The 19,423-nt window shown below is 36.9% G+C and overlaps 1 protein-coding gene across 2 annotated transcripts in view; it reads left to right on the top strand.

Moving 5' to 3' along the window:
- The window catches only part of CDK8 (cyclin dependent kinase 8), a 120,071-nt gene that overhangs the window by 21,799 nt on the left and 78,849 nt on the right, over nucleotides 1–19,423 (top strand). For both annotated transcript variants that reach the window (XM_081814753.1, XM_081814752.1), the window contains exon 2: nucleotides 14,293–14,329. In XM_081814753.1, the coding sequence (XP_081670879.1) occupies nucleotides 14,293–14,329 (37 nt within the window). The remainder of the gene's footprint in view (nucleotides 1–14,292; nucleotides 14,330–19,423) is intronic.

A 19,423-nucleotide genomic window follows, 5' to 3' on the forward strand; every position in this document is an offset into this window, starting at 1 on the left:
GTACTTTGTCAAAAGCTTTTTCTGCATCTATTGAGAGGATCATATGATTCTTGTTCTTTCTTTTGTTAATGTATTGTATCACATTGATTGATTTGCGGATGTTGAACCAACCTTGCAGCCCAGGGATAAATCCCACTTGGTCATGGTTACTTTTGATTTAAATGGTAATGTTACTAGTTTTTCTTTGTTAGGTAAGACCTCTTATTAGTTTTTATTTTCATAACATTATTAGATATGAGATCGATATCTTATATGCAATATACTAGCTTTATGAGTTTGAGCAGTTTAATCTGTCAGAGCACTTCAGATTTCTCATCTGTAAAATGAATTCATCCCGCAGAGGTTTTTGTGTAATATGATAAGATAAAGCATGTAAATGAAGTTTTCAGGCTCTTGTAAGGCCATCTAAGTTTCATGTACTTTAATATATTTATTAAATTAATCTCACCTGTTCAGTCATTTGTGATTCTCTATTTCTCCAGTGCCCAATTATGGTAATTCGTGTTTATCAAGAAGAATTTGATATGTTTATTAGTAGATGATTTGCCTAAATGTTTGTAGTAACCTACAGTGCTTCTGCTATAATGTCACAGTGGTGTTCCTGAGAAATGTTTTATGATGAAAAATCTCTTATAAAAACAGCTATTTCATTGGGGAGAGAGGGCTGCAGGGTTTCTGTTGACTTTCTATGATATATATTTTATAGCTGTAATCTAAAAGTACTACATCTATTGACTAAACTTAATAGAAACAAGCCATATGTTTACTCCTTTACCATTTAGTCCACTCACGTAGAAGGTTCTTAGATACCCCTATTACCTTTGTCCTTGACCTTGCATTCTTTTGTTTACTTCTGGCAGTGGTAAACAAAAGAATAAAATAATGCTTGGGTAAACAGAACAATTCTATTACAGAAGAACGCCCATACACTCAGACAATGCATCTATGCCTGCCTATTGTTTGCACGCAACTATTGTTTTTCCTACTTACTCTGTGCTGATTCCATTTTGCATTGTAATAACAATGGCTTCGTGTACTGATTTTTTTCCCTAATTAATTGGTAGTCTTATAACCACACTATGTTATAAAAAACTCATGCTATAAGAGACTTGCCTGTTTGCTAGTATAGACTAAATAATTAAGTACTGTAAATACTTGGTGATTGCAAATGGCCAGATGACCCATTTCATATATTGAGACACACTATTGTTGCTCTGGCTCAGTGCAGATGTTCAAGCTTATTAGCTCAGTAAACTGTACCTTTTGAATAGGATCTGGGTGTATAAATATGTTTGTTCTTGTTATAAGCATTTGAATGGGTTCCAGAAAATTGTAGGGGGAGAGTATCTCTAGAAAAACATGTGTGGGGGTGGGAGTTGGGCAGATGAAGCAGTTATTCACTGTTATCACTTAGACCATGTATTAAAAACAAAGTAAAAAATGTAATCCTACTAAGGTACAAAATCATAGTACCTTTTTACAAGTGTTGTCACTTTGTAGGAAGATGAACTAGAACAGGTTTGGAGAAAGGCAAGTAAAATGATTGGGAGAAGGGTATTATATAAACTAAGAGGGTTTGGGTCTTTCAGCTTAGAAATTAAAGGGATGGATTTAAAGTATAGAAAACTGTAACTCTTCAGGTAAATTGAATATGACCTCATTTCTAAATCTCAGGCTTATGAGCTCTTGTTTCTTCCTTTTCCAATCTTGAAATAGGACAATTGGATAGCTCTATAATACTTTATTTTGCTGCCAAAAATATAATGAATTTCTAGAAAAGTTTAGGTATATTTATGAATGATAGATCTACAGTTAGTTACGAAATGGAACTTGAGGTTCTGTCCTTAGTCTTCTAATCAAGGAGTATAAGCATACCTTCCCATATGGGTGCTACTTTAAATATGTGTGGAAGACTAACAAAACTTCTTTGTGACCCAAGATACGGAACTGTGACTGATAACTGAAACTAAAGAAGACACACTTTGGCACCGTAACGTAAGGAGCAGTTTTGTAACAAAGTTGTCCAAACATGAGATAGGAGGCAGAGAATTCTTTCTTTATACACAGGGTTTCAGCATATCCTAAATGACAAGTTGTTGGAGTTGTTTCATAGGAAACTTAAGTTTTGGATGGATGTTTGGACTAGATAACTTGTATGGTCCTACCAGCTCTGAGATTTTATAATAAAATATGAGGAACCATTATCAGTCAGAGAACATTAGACTGAATGGGCTAGATCTAGAAAAAGTACAGTACGTTATGCTGAATCCTAGAGATGGCTGGTTTGCCTTTCAAAGTTGATGAGCGTCACACTTATATTTTTTTTAAAAGATTTATTTATTTATTAGAGAGAGAGCATGCACATGAGTGTGTGGTGGAGGGCAGAGGGAAGAAGAGAGAGTCTTTTAAACAGACTCCATGCTGAGTGTGGAGCCCAACATGGGGCCCAGGCTCAGGACCCTGAGATTACAGCCTGAGCCAAAGCAAAGAGTCAGATGCTTAACTGACTGTGCCACGCAGGCGCCCTACATTTTACATTTTTTTAACTATTTAAAATTTTTTTAAAATAATGAGGTGTCATAGAAAGAAGTATAAATAGTATATACATAATACGTAGAAGAGCATGAACTGGAAGATAATAGTGCTCCATTCCTCCAACTACCTTATTTCCTTCTCCAACTAGTGGTGAGGGAAAGGGAGGTTTGAGAATTATTCTGAGGTTTCTGGCTTGAATAATTGAGTTGGTGGTGGTGCCATTAATGGAGAGATGGAGTAACTCTTGGAAAAACAGGAAGCTGTGTGGGACAGTCTTATTGAATTGTCTAACATTGTTTGTCTTATTTAATTATTTAGGCCTCAAATTTTGTTTGCCTGCTAGTGACATTTTGTCTTCAAAGATGGCAACTTATTTCAAAAGGAATAGGAGCAGAGTTGAAGAGGTTTTTACTGGACAAATTTGGGGCAATTTGAGCATCAAAAAGAATAATAGATTATAATATGTCAAATAAAGAATCTCTGAATCCCTGTTGACAGTAAAAAAGGGAGGGAGAGGGAGTTCTTTATGGAAGAATGCCAATTGATAAAAGTAGAAGGAATGATAGAATCAGAAAAAAAGCATTTTGAGACTTCCAGTATAATAATTGATTCAGGCAAGCATCATCTATGGATACTAAAGTCATTTGGTGAAAGTTTGTTGGAATATAGAATATTCTTTTCACCTCCAAGTATCATCTCATGAATAATTTACTAATTGCAAAGAAGAAAATATACCTTTACATATGGAGAGATCTGGCAGTCACCAGCTTAACAAAATGATCAATCTTAGCATCACAAATAGTGGGCGAGCCCATCACTATCTGTTGTGATGCAATTAAAAAATTTTTAAAAATCACCTTTGAATTATTCTTGCTCAAAATGTTTATCTTAAATATATAGGTGTTTATTATACCATCCCTTCAGTTTTTCATTAGGTTTAAAATTTTTCAAATAATATATTTTTTGAAAGCATGATTTTTAATGACCATCATAAATCCTGTATGATGGTTTGTTAAATAGTTAAATGTAAATCTTTCAATGAGATTACTTAGGGATGATTTTTAGAAATGGTGGTTTAGGCCTTAAACTCTCAAATATTCATTTAAATCTGTAACAAAAATAGCGCTAATAGTAATCTTGAATGACTCCATAACTTTGTGAACATTTCACCTGTTCCTCCTTGGAGCCTTCGTTGGAGGCTCTTCATTAAGAGCCTCTCAGAAGACTGAATTGATAAGGAAGGATATGGAATAGTGAGATGGAGGCACTGGCAACTCCACAGGTCCCATGGTTCTATGATAGTAAGTAGCTCAAAATGACTCCCGTGGGAACTTGGTGTTAGCTGTCTATAAATTAAGCCATTAAGCCCCTGGTGGTCTGTAGTGATATCTCAATGTGATTTTAGTCTTTCAGTGATAACTAGTGAATGTGAGTATCCTTTCATATGATTTTTTTAAAGATTTTGTTTATTTGACAGAGAGACACAGTGAGAGAGGGAACACAAGCAGGGGGAGTGGGGGAGAGGGAGAAGCGGGCTTCCCATCGAGCAGGGATCCTGATGCTGGGCTTGATCCCAGGACCCTGGGATCATGACCCGAGCCAAAGGCAGGTGCTTAATGACTGAGCCACCCAGGCACCCCTCCTTTCATATGATTGATGGCCATTTGAATATCTTCTTTTGTGAGATATTGTTCAAATCTTTTGCCTCTTTTTCTACTGGGTTGTGTATCTTTATTGATTTGTAAGAATTCCTGTGCTTTGTCGAATATACATGTATTACAGAAAGTTTCTGTCATTCTGTGACTTGCATTTTTACCTTTATAACAATGTCTTTTGATTAAAAGAAGTTATTAATTTTAACACAGTTTAATTAATTTTTTGGTGGGCAACACTTTTTGTGTCCTGTTTAAGAAATTGTTGCCTACCACAAGGTTGCTTTTTTAGCATTTAGATTTATAGTTCATTCAAGACTGATTTTTGTATGTTAGGATCAAGATTTATTTTACACAGTCATAATTACTGTAACTTTATAATAAGTCTTTATAATAAGTGTAGTAAGTCAGATAATAGAAGTCTTCCAATTTGTTTAAGATGACCTTGGCTATTCAAGCTCCTTTTTATTTCTTTACACATTTTAGAATTAGCTTATCAGTTTCTACCAAATATGCACACATACCACAAACCCTACTGGGGTTTTAATTGTGATTGCTTTGAATCTATAGATCAGTTTGGGGGAAAATTAACATTTTTATGACACTGAACCTTCCAATCCATGAACGTGGTGTACCCTCTATTTATGTAGGTCTTTAATTTCTCTGTTTTTCATAGTTTTCAGTGAAGTTCTTACACATCTTTTAAAAAATTTTTAAATTTAATTCAATTAAAAATTTTATTGAAATAAAATTGATGTACATTGTTAAAGTGTACAACATATTGAGATGACAGTTCTCTTAGTTCCCTTTATCTATTCGCTCATCTCTCTGCCCACCTCCCCTGTGGCAACAATTTGTTCTCTGTTTCTGCTTTATTTGTGCACATCTTGTTTTTTAGATTCCATATATAAATGAAGTCATGTGGTATTTGCCTTTCAATCTCTCTGACATATTTCAATTAGCATAATACCCTCTAGGTTCATTCATGTTGTTGCAAAAGACAAGATCTCAGTATTTGGATGGGTGAGTAATATTCCACTGTGTATTCATATACATACAGTGCATGAGGGTTCCCTTTTCTGCACATTCTTACCAATACTTGTTATTTCTTATCTTTTTGATACTAGCCATTGTGGCTATGTAGATATGTCACTGTGGTTTCTTACACATCTTTTGTTAGGTTTATACCTAGGCATTGGACTTTTTTTTAAATCCTATTGTAAATTGTATTTATTAATTTTATTTTCTATTTGTTGCTGGCATGTAGGAATACAGTTGGTTTTTGTATGTGGACATTGATTCCAGCAACCTTTAAATTTGCTTCTTAATTATAATGATTTGTCAAAAGTTCTAATTCTTCTGGTTTTGTTTCTAAGATCATCCTACCACAGTCTAATCTACCAACACTATTGTAAAATCTATTAGATTTTCTTGAATAATATATTACATTTAGATTGGAACTCACAAATAATTGATATTAAAATAATGTGTTAAAAAGTGTGACATTAGTATATACCAGTTGTAGTACAAATATTTTATTAAATATGATTTCTGATATGTAACAAAATTAGGGAAACCAGACCCAGGAAGATGATAGTTCTTACCTTGAGCTTTCTTCTAGAAATAACTTTAGCATAGCCATGTATTAAAAGGTGTTAATTAAGGAGCCTCTGGGTGGCTCAGTTGGTTAAGCTTCTGCCTTTTGGCTCAGGTCATGATCCCACGGTCCTGGGATCAAGCGCCGCCCCCCCCCCATCATATTGGGCTTCCTGCTCAGTAGGGAGTCTCCTTCTCCCTCTCCCTCTGCCCCTCCCCCAGCTCTTGCTAGCTCTCTCTCAAATAAATAAAATCTTAAAAAATTAAAAAATAAAATGTGTTAATTGAAATAGCTTTAAAAACTATTATCTGATTTATGCACATTTTGCTAGTTCATACTTTTCAGACATACTCCTTGTATCTTTCATTTATTATGGGTTTATCAAGCATTTATAAATTGCCTGTTGTATAAGGCACTTAACTACTCAGAGTTGAGAATTCAACAAGGGTAGAGGTAGGGGTTGGGAGGCAGATAAGTAGTTGTAATAAAGTGATATTAATGTAATTGTACTATCCTCTGGATGTTATAGGAGCAAAGAGAAGGGTCATCTAACTTGTAGTGGAGGAATACCTTATGCTGAATATTAAAAGTGTAATTGGAGTGTGAATGCTGAATGTATGCACTCTATATAAACCTTTTCTCCTCTCCTAGGTCCCTATGAGATTTCTTGAAGGTTACTTTAAATCTGCACCCCCCCCCCCCACTTTTTGCTTCTTTTCACTGACTAGTTAGCATTCATGTGAGTTGGTATCTCATTATATCAAGATATATGTCTTGTAATATATTTGTATTCATTCACTATATTGGTATTTGTTTGGGTTTTAAGAGAAAATAACATTCTTTTTTTTCTTTGTGGGAATTTTTTATTTTTTATATTTTCTTCAAGTTTTTATTTAAATTCCAGTTAGCATACAGTGTAATATTAGTTTTAGGTGTAGAATTTAGTGATTCATCACTCACATACAACACTCAGTGCTCATCACAAAGTGCCCTCCTTAATCCCCATCCCCTTGCCCACCTCACCTCCAGTAACCTGCAGTTTGTTCTCTGTAGTTAAGTCTGTTTGCTGGTTTGCCTTTCTCTTTCTCTCCCCTCTCTCACTCTTTTTTTCCCGTTTTTTCATATCAAATGTAATACATTTTTGTTGGAATTCTGGAAAATAAAATAATAGAAAGTGTTTAAATAAACACATAGGTAGGACAAACAAATTCAGACTGGAGGTGAACCTGCCAAGGTATTAGTTCTTTTTTAGTGGTAGATAAACAAATGATGTAACATTCCCAAATTTCTGCACTGAGGCTGTATTATTTCCTGTTTAGCCATGGGGATATAAAGTAATTAATAGACTTCCTATTTTAGAAGATTTAAGTTGTGATACAGTCTGATCTTAAGCTTTACAAGAATATTCCTTGGACAAGATTCCATGTTGATTTTATTTATTTACTTGACACAGAGAGAGAGCGAGAGAGACAGCACAAGTAGGGAGAGCAGCAGGTAGAGGGAGAGGGAGAAGCAGGCTCCCCGCTGAGCAGAGAGCCCAATGCCAGGCTCAATCCCAGGGTCCTGGGATCATGACCTGAGCCGAAGGCAGACGCTTAACTGACTGAGCCACCCAGGCGTGCCTCCATGTGTTTATTTTAATGCGAGTTATAAATCACTAATTTTTTGGCAGAAATATTATTAGACAGCTAAGTACACCATCATCAGTTTTTGGTTTTGTTTTGTTCTTTAATAGTATATCCATGGCTTAAACAATAAAGATGTTTATTTCTTTTTCATTACTGAGCTGGTCAACAGTTGAGTGAAGGTAGAGTGGATTTTTCAGGGACCCAGGTGCCTTCTGTCTTGTTGTTATGTCATTCTCTACTCTTGGGCCTTGGAACTGTTAAGTATTATTCCTGGAAACAGCAACAGCAACATATGGGAGCTTGTTAAAAATGCAGAATCTCAGGCCCAGCCCAGACCTACTGAATCAGAGTCTCCATTTTAACAAGATTCCTGAGTGATTCATGTATACATTAAGAACTGCTCTATGGTTTATCTTTATCTGTATGCTCAAAGATGGCTTACCACCCTGCATTCTTATTCCATCTACTGAGAAAGGGGAAGGAGGACGTGAACTGGAGGGCATGCAGATTTGTTTTAAGACGTAAACTGGAAGCTGCATACAATACTTTTGGCTATATCTCATTCGCCAGAAGTTTGTCATATAGTCACATCTATTAGTAAGTTAACAAGGGAAGCGGGAAAATCTAGTATATTTAGTTGGGTAGGAATGTGCTCAGCTATATTTGGTGGGGCTCTGATACTAAAAGGAAGAAAAGAATGGATATGGTAAGAAACTAAGAGTGATACTTTGGCTGAATATGGAATTCTAGGTTGAAAATTGAGAAAAGAAAAAGAAAAACCCAGAATTTTGAATATACTGTTACCCTGTCTTCTAACTTCAGTGTTGTTGAGAACTCCAATGCCATTAAGACTCCTGATTCCTGCATATAACTTGTTTTTATTTCTGAAAGCTTTTAAGACCTTTTTTTTAAACTTCTATTTTCTTTAACTGTTGTGATTTTATATATACATTTCTGGTTCTTATTGTGCTGAGTATTGAAATGTGGGAAAGGGGGCTTTCAGTTAGAAAACACCTTTCAGTTGTATAAAATGTTACTATTTATTTGATAATTTCTCTTTGCATTTTCTTTGTTATCTTTTTCTGGACTTTTATTTTTCAACTTTATCTTTCAACCTTTCTAGTTAATTTTTATTCTGCTTTCATATGTATTTTTATCATCTGAATATTCTTTTTATATAAACTTGTGTACGTTTATGGATACAATAACTTATCTCTCTTTGATAATATAGATGTTTTAATACTCTCTTCTCCTTTGTGCATTGTCTCTGTTTCCTCTGAGTTATTTTAGTCTCTCCTTATTAGAGGCTTTCCTTAAATATGGTGATTCTCAGCAACCTATTTATACTTAAGCATAAGGCACTAAAACATTAAAATATTTGCCTGTGGAAGCAGATCCTTGCTTATAAAAAAGATCAGGAAGGAATAGGCCTTTTTTTTTTTTTTAAAGATTTTATTTATTTATTTGACAGAGAGAGACACAGCCAGAGAAGGAACACAAGCAGGGGGAGTGGGAGAAGGAGAAGCAGTCTTCCCGCTGAGCAGGGAGCCCGATGCGGGGCTCGATCCCAGGACCCTGGGATCATGACCTGAGCCAAAGGCAGATGCTTAACAACTGAGCCACCCAGGTGCCCCAGGAATAGGCCATTTTTTATGGACGCCCTGGATTTCAATTTTGTACATCTTTTCTCATGGGCTTCCCCAAAATATCTTATTAATAAAGCAAAATCTAGTTTGTTGCTACTGTAGTAAGGGAGTCTTCTGTCTTTATGGAATTTTAGTAGTGTTTCAGAGAGGGGAAGGATATTTATGAGAATTTTGGGGTCTGGTTTAATGCACATGTTTCACTGCAGAAGCATGGTTGGGATAAGGCAAAGGTAATGGCAATAAGCAGGAGTTTCAAATCAAGTCTTTGATAAACTTAGTTGAGTGACTTATTGTCCTGGGAATGGAGTTATTTTATTTATTTATTTATTTTGGATAAATGTGTCTTGGGGATATTCCTGAAACGAACAGGTTATTTATAATTTTATCTTCCTGGGTAAGAGTTCCTGGAGTAGCAAAGTCTATCAAGTCAAATAGTAAATCCATGTTAATGTAGATGGTGTGGTTTTAGGCAGTTTGGGTTCTCAACTCCCCCCTCTCCCCGCCCCATTAACATCTGAAAATATGATCAGTCCAGATCTTTATCTCACTGTATGAGATCTTGCAATGAAATAACAAGCTGGTGGTGGGGGTGTGAAAGGGGAAGATGGTCACTTCAGCCTTTGTAAGAATTAGAGTTTCCTCCTATTACATGGTCATTTGGGGGCCAGTTGACTGGACTGTGGTTATGCAGCAGCATTTAATACTTTGGAGGTCACACTTAAGCACTGCAATGCAAATACTAAGAAAAGGATTAGGATCAGAGTCTGCAGTCTGCAGGAGCCAGGAGTGCCAAAATTAAGCCAAGAAAATAGATCCCACTTTATCCAAAGAGCTCACAAAACCAGATGTGGGGTTATTGGCAGAATTACCAATTTTTATGATTATTGTCTTTGCTCTTCCAGTCTCCTTAATAATAGTAAAGTTCTGAGGGGCGCCTGGGTGGCTCAGTTGTGATTGAGTGCCCAACTCGTGATTTCGGCTCAGGTCATGATCTCATGGGACGTGAGATCAAGTCCCTGTGTTGGGCTCCGCATTCTGTAGGGAATCTGCTTGATATCCTCTCCCTCTCTCTTTTTCTCTCTAAAATAAATAAATAAATCTTTAAAAAATAATAATAATAATAGTAAAGATCCAAGAGAGGATTGAAGAGCTGTAAGCACACCACATTCCCCTTAAGACAAATATTATATCTAAAGTAGCTCTTTTCTGAACTCCTCCGTATCTTGTTTTACAAGCCTGTGGGACAAAGAGTTCTTTGGTCTTATTTGCATTGTCTCATTGTTTTGCTCTGAACCTTAGTGTGTAGAATTTTTCATTACCTAATAGGCTTCGTCTGAAGCTAGAAGTGAAGAAGCTTGGTGTGAGAAGGAAGTAATTCAGAATCCCTTTGAGTGGTTAGAGAATTAGATTCTCAGATTGTTACCATGAGGAGAAGCTGGTGGACCAAAATGGTGAGAGCTCTGAAGGGAAGCATCAGTTTACCGAGGTTACAAATCTCTGATTAGTTGGTAGCTTGTAACCAATAGACGTTAATGTCATAGATTTAATATTAGTCTTTAGGAAACACCTGATGATGTGGAAGTTGTCTAAGAGTACTATAACATTTTGAGGTCACTTACTGAGAATGATCCAGTACCAGGTAATGAAATTTATAGTGTCAATATCATTAGGTAGCTATAAAGCGAAGGAACTTGGGGTTGAATTTAAGTAGTGTGTCTTCACTGTGAGGTCTTTGAAAATGAGAGCGCTTCCACGTATACACCCTCTATTCTCTTGTCTTTTTCCGAGGTCTACTCCTGTGAAAGTTAAGTTACAGAAGCTAGCTCCCCTGAAAGATCCCTGAGTAATGTTTTGGTGAAGATAGGAACCTCCTATACTATGAATGATATGATAGACGGTCTTTTGTGGAACCTGCCATTTAAAAAGTTACTTAAAAGTTGAGTCCAGTTACCCTTACCCAGAACACAAATTGATTCATTAGCAATGAACTGGTACCAAGTGAAACTGTGTGAATACCAAAAGAAACTGTATAAACCCAATAGTCAGTGCTACAGACTGAATGTTTGTGTCCTCCCCAAATTCATATGTTGAAATCTAATCCCAAATGTGTTTGCATTTGGAAGTGGGTCCTTTGGAAGATGATTAGGACATGGGGGCAAGCCCTCATGAATGGGATTAGTGTCCTCATAAAAGAGACCCCAGAGGGCTCGCTCATCTCTTCTGCCACATAGGGACATAGCTGGAAGACAGCTGTTTATGAACCAGGAAGCAGGCCCCCAGCAGACACTGAATCTGCCAGCATCTTGATCTTGGACTTCCTAGCTTCCAGTACTGTGAGAAATAAATTTGTGTTGCTTATAAACCACCCAGGCTATGTTTTTTTTTAATTTGATTAATTAACATATAGTGTGTTATTAGTTTCAGAGATAGAGTTCAGTGATTCATCAGTTTTATATAACACCCAGTGCCCATTACATCACGTGCCCTCCTTAATGTCCATCACCCAGTTACCCCATCCCCCACCCCCTCCCCTCCAGCAATCCTCAGTTTCTTTGTTTTTTGTTTTCTTTTAGAGAGAGAGAGAGTGTGTATGCGCTGGCAGGAGTGGGGGTTGGGGTGGGGGGAGGGGAAGGGGCAGAGGGAGAAAAAAGAATCTTAGGTAGGCTCCATGCCTGGAGCGGAGCTGGATGTGGGGCTCCGTCTCATGACCCTGAGATCATAACCTGCGCTGAAATCAAGAATCAGATGCTTAACAGGCCCCCTGGGTGATGGTATTTCTGTTATAGCAACCAGAATGGACTAAGATGGTCAGTTTGATTGTATGCTTTAGTCAGATCACGAGTAAATTTTAGCCAGGTTTTGGGTTTATAAGAGGGAGTGACTAAAGGAAAAACCATTTTTTTTTTTAAAGATTTTATTTATTTATTTGAGACAGAGAGAATGAGAGACAGAGAGCATGAGAGGGAGGAGGGTCAGAGGGAGAAGCAGACTCCCCGCCGAGCAGGGAGCCCGATGCGGGACTCGATCCCGGGACTCCAAGATCATGACCTGAGCCGAAGGCAGTCGCTTAACCAACTGAGCCACCCAGGCGCCCCAAGGAAAAACCAATTTTAAGAATAGGGTCCTTAAGGGTTAACATAGTTAAAGGTAACCTTAACAGCAAAAGAGGAAAGAGGATCGCTAAGAAAATAAAGAGCAGAATACTAGAGATTAAAGCATGACAGTCACTAGTCTTGTTCTGTGGATCTTGGTCCAAAGGTCTTTGGTTGAAGCCCTCTCCTTCTAAAGACCTTCTGCTTCTAGAAGGATTGAACCCTCTGTTGAGGGATTTATTTATTTATTTATTTTATTTATTTTTATTTTTTTAAAGATTTTATTTATTTATTTGAGAGAGAATGAGAGAGAGCACATGAGAGGGGGGAGGGTCAGAGGGAGAAGCAGACTCCCTGCCGAGCAGGGAGCCCGATGCGGGACTCGATCCAGGGACTCCAGGATCATGACCTGAGCTGAAGGCAGTCGCTTAACCAACTGAGCCACCCAGGCGCCCTCTTGAGGGATTTATCTAGTTCTAGAAGGCTCCTAAGAATCCTCAGCTTGAGGTTTCTGGGTGCAACAGTCCTCCAGCGATTCAAGGCTGATTTATGCCTATTGAATTGAGAGACATGATTCCAAGGAGTTTCACTGCTGTACTAGTTGCAAACAGTAGATAGTTCTTTCCCTCAGGGTCAAGGACTATTTTTCTTTGTCTTTTCCAAAAGACCATGTCTTCAGGTTTTAAGTTAGATAGGAGTCGTTTAGGAAGGTGTTGAGGAAAGGCTGCTTGTACCTATTCATGGTAAGACTGGGTACATTGCATGACTCCCTGGCAGACAGTGTTTGGCTATGTCTGCTTACAGTAGTGTAGAGTCTAGTATCAGAGATAACATTCCTAAATGTATGGGCTAGTCTGTAATAACTCATAATTGGAGAGTGGTTGAGCCCCAGAAGGAATGGATTTCATTTTAAAGCCAGTGGCAGTATCTTAGGCCATGGACGTTTGAGAGACTCTAAGGCCTTTGCTAATACTAGTTTCAGAATTCCCTTTGTTCTTTCTACCTTTCTTGAAGATTGGACAGTAAGATTTCTGAGTAAGTGGAAGGAGTTTGGAAACTCTTTAACAATAGCTTCAGAAGATGGGTACCTCTCTTCAGAGAGAGAAGCTGGAATTTCTGAGGTTGGGAACACATATCAAATACGGTTTTGCTACTATTTGAGATGTAGATTTCCAACAAGGAAGGGCTTATGTCTATCTCAAGAATAAGCAAATGATGAGCAGGACATATTCAGAACGGTTGTATGAAAACCATTTGGAGGTATTCAAAGAGACCTTGAGGTTTGGACTCTCATCCATGCTTCACTTTTACTGTTTTAACCAAGGATTATGCTGGTGAGAGGTGAGAAATAAACCACAACATGCTCAGCAATTTTAGTAGTTTTCCTATTGAGTGAGTTCACTAACCAGTTTGTCCTTAACAGAGTATATAATTTTATGTAAAATTTTCTCCAGGTTTCTTTTGAGGACCTCTGATGCCACAAAGAAACTGTCCTGAGAGCACCAGAAGCTAACATGGGTAATCGCCCAGATTTCTCCCCCAAACTCTTCCTTTTCCAGCTCTGGAGACAATTGCTGGCATTGTGTAATAGCCTCTTTGAGCCTCTTTAAAGATTGAACTTTTCCTATCATGAGGGCTGAGATATTAGTAAGGGATACCTATCTGCCATAATGATCAGCGAGGGCATTTTCTTTAATCTTTATGTTATCTCTTTTTTTTTTTAATGAGCTTCTATCTTTATAAGAGTTATCTTTTTAAAAAGGAAGCATTAATGTTGAAATCAAGAACCTCGTTTCCAAAGCATTTCAAAATTATGGACTACCCCAAAGGCAGATCCACTTTGAACTTACATGTGTTAACCCTTTTAACTCCGGCTAACCAGTTCACTAACTGGCAGACTCTGGTGAATTCATGGTGAGTTCTGTCATCTGGGCGTATCTTGCCTCTAGCAAAGGAGTCACATTCTAGGGGAGAGTTGAGATCTGTTCCAGCATACTGTTTTCTTATTTTAGTCTTAAGATATGACCCATCAACCGTGAAGATTAAGTCTGAATTTTTTCAAGGAGTTTCTGATAAGTCTATTTAGGGCATGGTTTGCCAATAGAGACTAGTTTCTCCTCTTTTTAGAGAGAAGATGAGTAGCAAAGATCACCAAACTTTTCCTGTAAAGGGTCAGATAGTAAATGTTTGGGCTTTGTGGGCCGTATAACAATCTCTGTTCTGTATTCTTTTTTCTTGTTTTTAATAATCATTTAACAGTATAAAAATTATTCTTAGCTCATAGGCCATCCTGTGGGTGGTATTTGGCCTGTGGGCCATAATTTGCTGACCCCTTAAGTATTACAATGAATGGAAGTATTTGAGGGATAAAGTAATAGGATTTTATATGAGCTAAGCCTCCTTGCTGAGACATGTTCTGTCTTTGCTGTGATCAACAAAGATTGTTCAGTATGAAGGACCTTGGGGTTGGAAGAAGATCCTTAAATGAAGTGGACAGAAGCCTTTAACTACTGTGGCTATTTTTAGATAAACTGGGTAGTCTTTTGCCACTGGGTCAAGAGAAACTTCGGTAACCTCTTGATCTCTGATGATTCTCATGAAGTTAAGTCAGAACACCAATGTCTTGTTAGATCTGTCATGGATGAATAGGTAGAAAAATTTATGATAATTAGTAGGAAGTGGCTGAGGTGCTCATTTTATATTGCAAAAGATCTGTTCGTGTTTAGGTTTTCATGGAAGAGCTTTGGTTATTGAGTTTTTGGTTAAATTATTTAATAATCATACCGTTATGGAAAAGTTGGAACCCATTGCCTGCAGTGGTCAGTGAGATCTAGGAATCCTTGTAATTGTCTCTTAGTTATTTGTCTTGGAAAGTTTTGAACAATTTGTAATCTGTCAAGAGTAAGGGATTTATCTCCTTAGGATAAATCGTGTGTTAGTATACTTTAATATAACTTCTCTTTGGAAATCTTATGTCTTTTCTGAGCTAAAACAAAAAATATAATCAGCCTGAGGGCTTACCTCATCTTTCAAACACAACAAAAGATCATCCAATTTAGACTAGAGTAGAAACCCAGAGAAATTTAAGATCCTTAGGGTACAAGTTGAGGACTTGTTGAAAAATTGGGGGTGCCCCAAGGAACCCCTAGGGCATAACTGTCCAGATGTAATTGCTTTTCCCGAGACAAACAAGTATTGACTATTTTGATCTAAAGAAATACTACAGAAAGACAGATCTCTGGGTATGAAATATGTAGCTTCAGGAGGCAGAGAAGATAAAATATTATTTTGATTTTGGTTCTGTATGAAAGGGAGGTGAGAGGGGAGATATATATTATATTTATGGCCCTGAGATCCTGAATAAATCTGTATTCTTTTCTATTGCATTTTTTCTTTTAAATCATGAATATGGGAATATAATGTGAAGTACAATGAGTCCTTTCCCTATAAGGTTTTCAGCTGTTGTTTTTAGCCCTTCTTGTAGCTGCTGCTTTTAGAGAGTATGTCCAAGTGTGGGTAGGTATTTGGATGGGTCAGTTGAGCTTTGATAGGTTCAGCCCCAATAAATCTGCCAATGTCCGTAGTAAACTCCTGTTTTTTCCACAAAAAGGCATTCCTAAAGATGTTGAACTTGGGTTTGATTTAAATGAAGGGACACCAGTAAATCGATGTTCAAATTAGCTATGACCTGATTACTGAATAGGAAGACATCAAGATTTCAAGGAAAGGGCCATTAGGAGAACACTAAAATATGGTAATTCCTTTTGTACAGATAGTCTTTCTCTATTAAATTACCTGGAGTGACATCACAAAAGGAGGGGAAAAAAACGTTCCTTTGTTAAAGGCCTGCCAGTAAGTTGAGGGTAGTACATGAGAATGTCTGAGGGTTATTATAGATGCCGTCACTGAAGTGGTTTGTCAGCTCCGAGAGATTCCATAGAGTTTAAGGTTGGTATAGCATCAGTATTAACAGATTTTGCAAGGTTGTCCTTTAATATTTAGAGAAATATCTCCTTGTGAGTTTAAGGATAAATAGGATATTCTCCATCATATCACCTTCCTTGATCACCTACTTTATTTTTTCCCTTCATTTTCTTAGCAATGGCAGAGCTATTGTTTTTCCATTGTCCTTTCTGATTATAGTCTACAAGTGTCTTTATCAGAAGACTCACTTTAGACGATGGACTCTGAAAAACAAACTGAGGGTTCTAGAGGGGAGGGGGGTGGGGGATGGGTTAGCCTGGTGATGGGTATTAAAGAGGGCACGTTCTGCATGGAGCACTGGGTGTTATACGCAAGCAATGAATCATGGAACACTACATCAAAAACTAATGATGTGATACATGGTGATTACATAACATAATAAAAAAAATTTAAAAAAAGAAGACTCACTTTATTAATTCAGAAGTTCTACACTTTGCTATTCCTTTAATGGTTATACTAAGGTTATACTAAGATTAAAACATGCATTTTTGACTCATCAGTGTGTAATATTAATTGGTGCATTTACCCTTTCCCCAGACAACTGAAGAATATTAAAATGTTTCAAATTCATTTACTCATCCTATCTCTGACTTAATATGACCATGTTGTTGTATCTTTTAATGCTGTATGTTTAATACCCTACAAGATATTATCATTGTTGTATACAGTCAATATTCATTTAGAATTACTACCACCATTACCATTTCTTGTTCCTTCCTGCATTATTGGGCTTCCTTTGTGGATCATTTTTGTTCTACCTGAAGAATACCCTTTTTACTTATGCCTCTATTATTCATAATGCTTCTTGAATCTATAATTTGCTGTCATTAGTTTTAGAAAATGCTCAGCCTTGTCTCTTTAAATTTATTTGTGCCCCCTCTCTTTCTTGTTTCTCTCTTTCTCCTCTTCTGATGAGATCCAGTTACATGTTAGCCCTTCTCATCTGTATTATCTATGTCTCTTATCCTGTCCTTCATGGTTTTTATCATTTTATAATTCCAGTCTTTATTTTGAATATTTTCCTATGATATCTCTTCCAGTTCATTAATTCCCTCTGCTATACTTTCTGTGCTTTTAAACCCATCCATTGTGTTATTAAATGCAGTTATTTTTTCAGTTTTATAATTTGTTTTCTCTTCCCAAAAATCTGTTGTGTCCTGTTCTTGGGCTTTTGAGACTCTTTCAGAATTCCCAGTCTTCTGGGTTTTTTGTTTTTTGTTTTTAAGATTTTATTTATTTATTTGAGAGAGAGCACACAGGAGTGGGGGGAGGGGCAAAGGGAGAGGGAGAAGCAGACTCCCCACTGAGCAAGGAGCCCAACATAGGGCTGGACCCCAGGACCCTGAGATCATGACCTGAGCCGAAGTCTGACACTTAACCCACTGAGCCCTCCAGTCTTTTGTTATCTTAAGCATTGTATGTGCAGCTTAAAACTGCAGAGATATCTAGAGCCCTTCCAAGTCTATTTCTGTTGTTTGTGGTTTCTGCTAGTTGTCTTGTCTCCTTATGTGCCTGGTTAATTTTTTTTATTAGGTTTAGGCATTGTATTTGAAATTTGTCTTTAGAAATGACTTATACCTAGGAGATGGTATCTTCCAACAATGAGCACTTTCAGTGGTGCCTGAAGGAGCTAGCAATCTAGGACTATATTGATCTATTTTCAGGCTTTGATATTTGAAGCTAGCTGCAGTCCTCATGAGAGTCAGTATACTTCTTTTTCATATTACTCTTAGAGTACTTCTTTTTATGGTCTTAACCAAAGTGCATGGGCGTTTCCTTGCATCCTTTCCTTCTTTTCCCCTGGTTTCAGTAGTCCTTGGACTGACTATAAGTTTTATCTCCTTAGCCCTGCAAGGTTATCCAAAGCATCATTCAGCTCAATGGCCTCATTGTAGGACTAAACATATCTCTCTATCATTAAATCCTGAGTTAGCTTGTTAATTATTTCTTATACCATGTAATTTTGTTTTATTATAGTTTTCCTTAGAGTCATGTGCCAGTTATATTTTCCATTTTTTGTTTGTTTGAATAACTGGAATCCTTTTTTTCTTTTCAAATGAAATGTTTTGTAGACAAGTAAAAGGCAATAAAAAGAGGATCTGTTTAGGTGGAGACAGGGCCAATGCCTTCATTCTTCCATATTTTTCTCCCTTTACCCCTTACTGCTCCTGAGTGAGCTCATTAAAATTTTAAGGCTCTATGCAGGTTTGAAAAACTCACCTTGCAAGAAAATTTTACATCAAAAGATTTTAAGTGTATTTGAGGCATATAAAGACATATAATAAAAAACATAATACCTTTACCTTCTACTTAAGGAATAAAACATTACAAAATTAAAGCTCTTTGTGTACCTTTCTGTGGGAGGGAAAATAATGGTCCCCCCAAAGATATCCATGTCCTAACCCCTGGAACCTTTGGATATGTTAAGTTACATGGCAAAGGGAAATTTAAGTTGCAGATGGAATTAAAGTTTCTAATCAGCTGACCTTAAAATAGGAAGATCATTCTGGATAATTTGGGTAGGCCCATGGTAATCACAGTAGGACTAAAAGTGGAAGAGGGAGGTACAAGTGTGACAAGAGATGTGACAACAGAAACAAGGTCAGAGTGATGTAATATGAGAAGGACTTCTTCACCTGTGTTTCTTGTTTTGAAGATGGAAGAGGAGGTCTGTGAGCAAAGGAATGTGGTTGCCTCTATAAACTGGAAAAGGCGGGGAAACTGATTCTTCCTTAGGGCCTCTACAAAAGAATATAGTCCTGTTGGCACCTTGATTTTAGCTTACCAAGACCCATGTTGGACTTTCAACCTACAGATGTGTACTATAATAAATTTGTGTGGTTAAGCCAAGTTTATGGTAATTTGTTACAGCAGCATAAAAAACTAATAAACCCTCTCTGATCATATTTACATCTCTTACCCTAGAAGTAATCAACACACTGGTGTTATAATTCCTATGAATTCCTTTATACTTCTATATCACATGTATGTTTTTTTAATACCATATGTATGTTAAATAATGCTGTGCATATTTTTAAAATTATAAATGGTATTGAATGGTACTTTTCATTCTGTGGCTTTGTGGTAAACATTGTTTTTGACATACACATGTTGAAACAAGTAGTTATACCTTATTCATTTTATTGCTGTGAATTCCATTGTAACTTGTGAAAATTATATAGGTATTCTCTTAATGTACATTTGGATTGTTTGATAAGCAGTTTTTTTTTTTTTTTAAGGGAACCAACATTTTGAAATTAGAAGATTTCACATTAAAATCTATTGGCGG

The sequence above is a fragment of the Leptonychotes weddellii genome, chromosome 3, assembly GCF_054177405.1.
Source record: "Leptonychotes weddellii isolate Sample4059 chromosome 3, ASM5417740v2, whole genome shotgun sequence".
Lineage (NCBI taxonomy): Eukaryota > Metazoa > Chordata > Mammalia > Carnivora > Phocidae > Leptonychotes > Leptonychotes weddellii.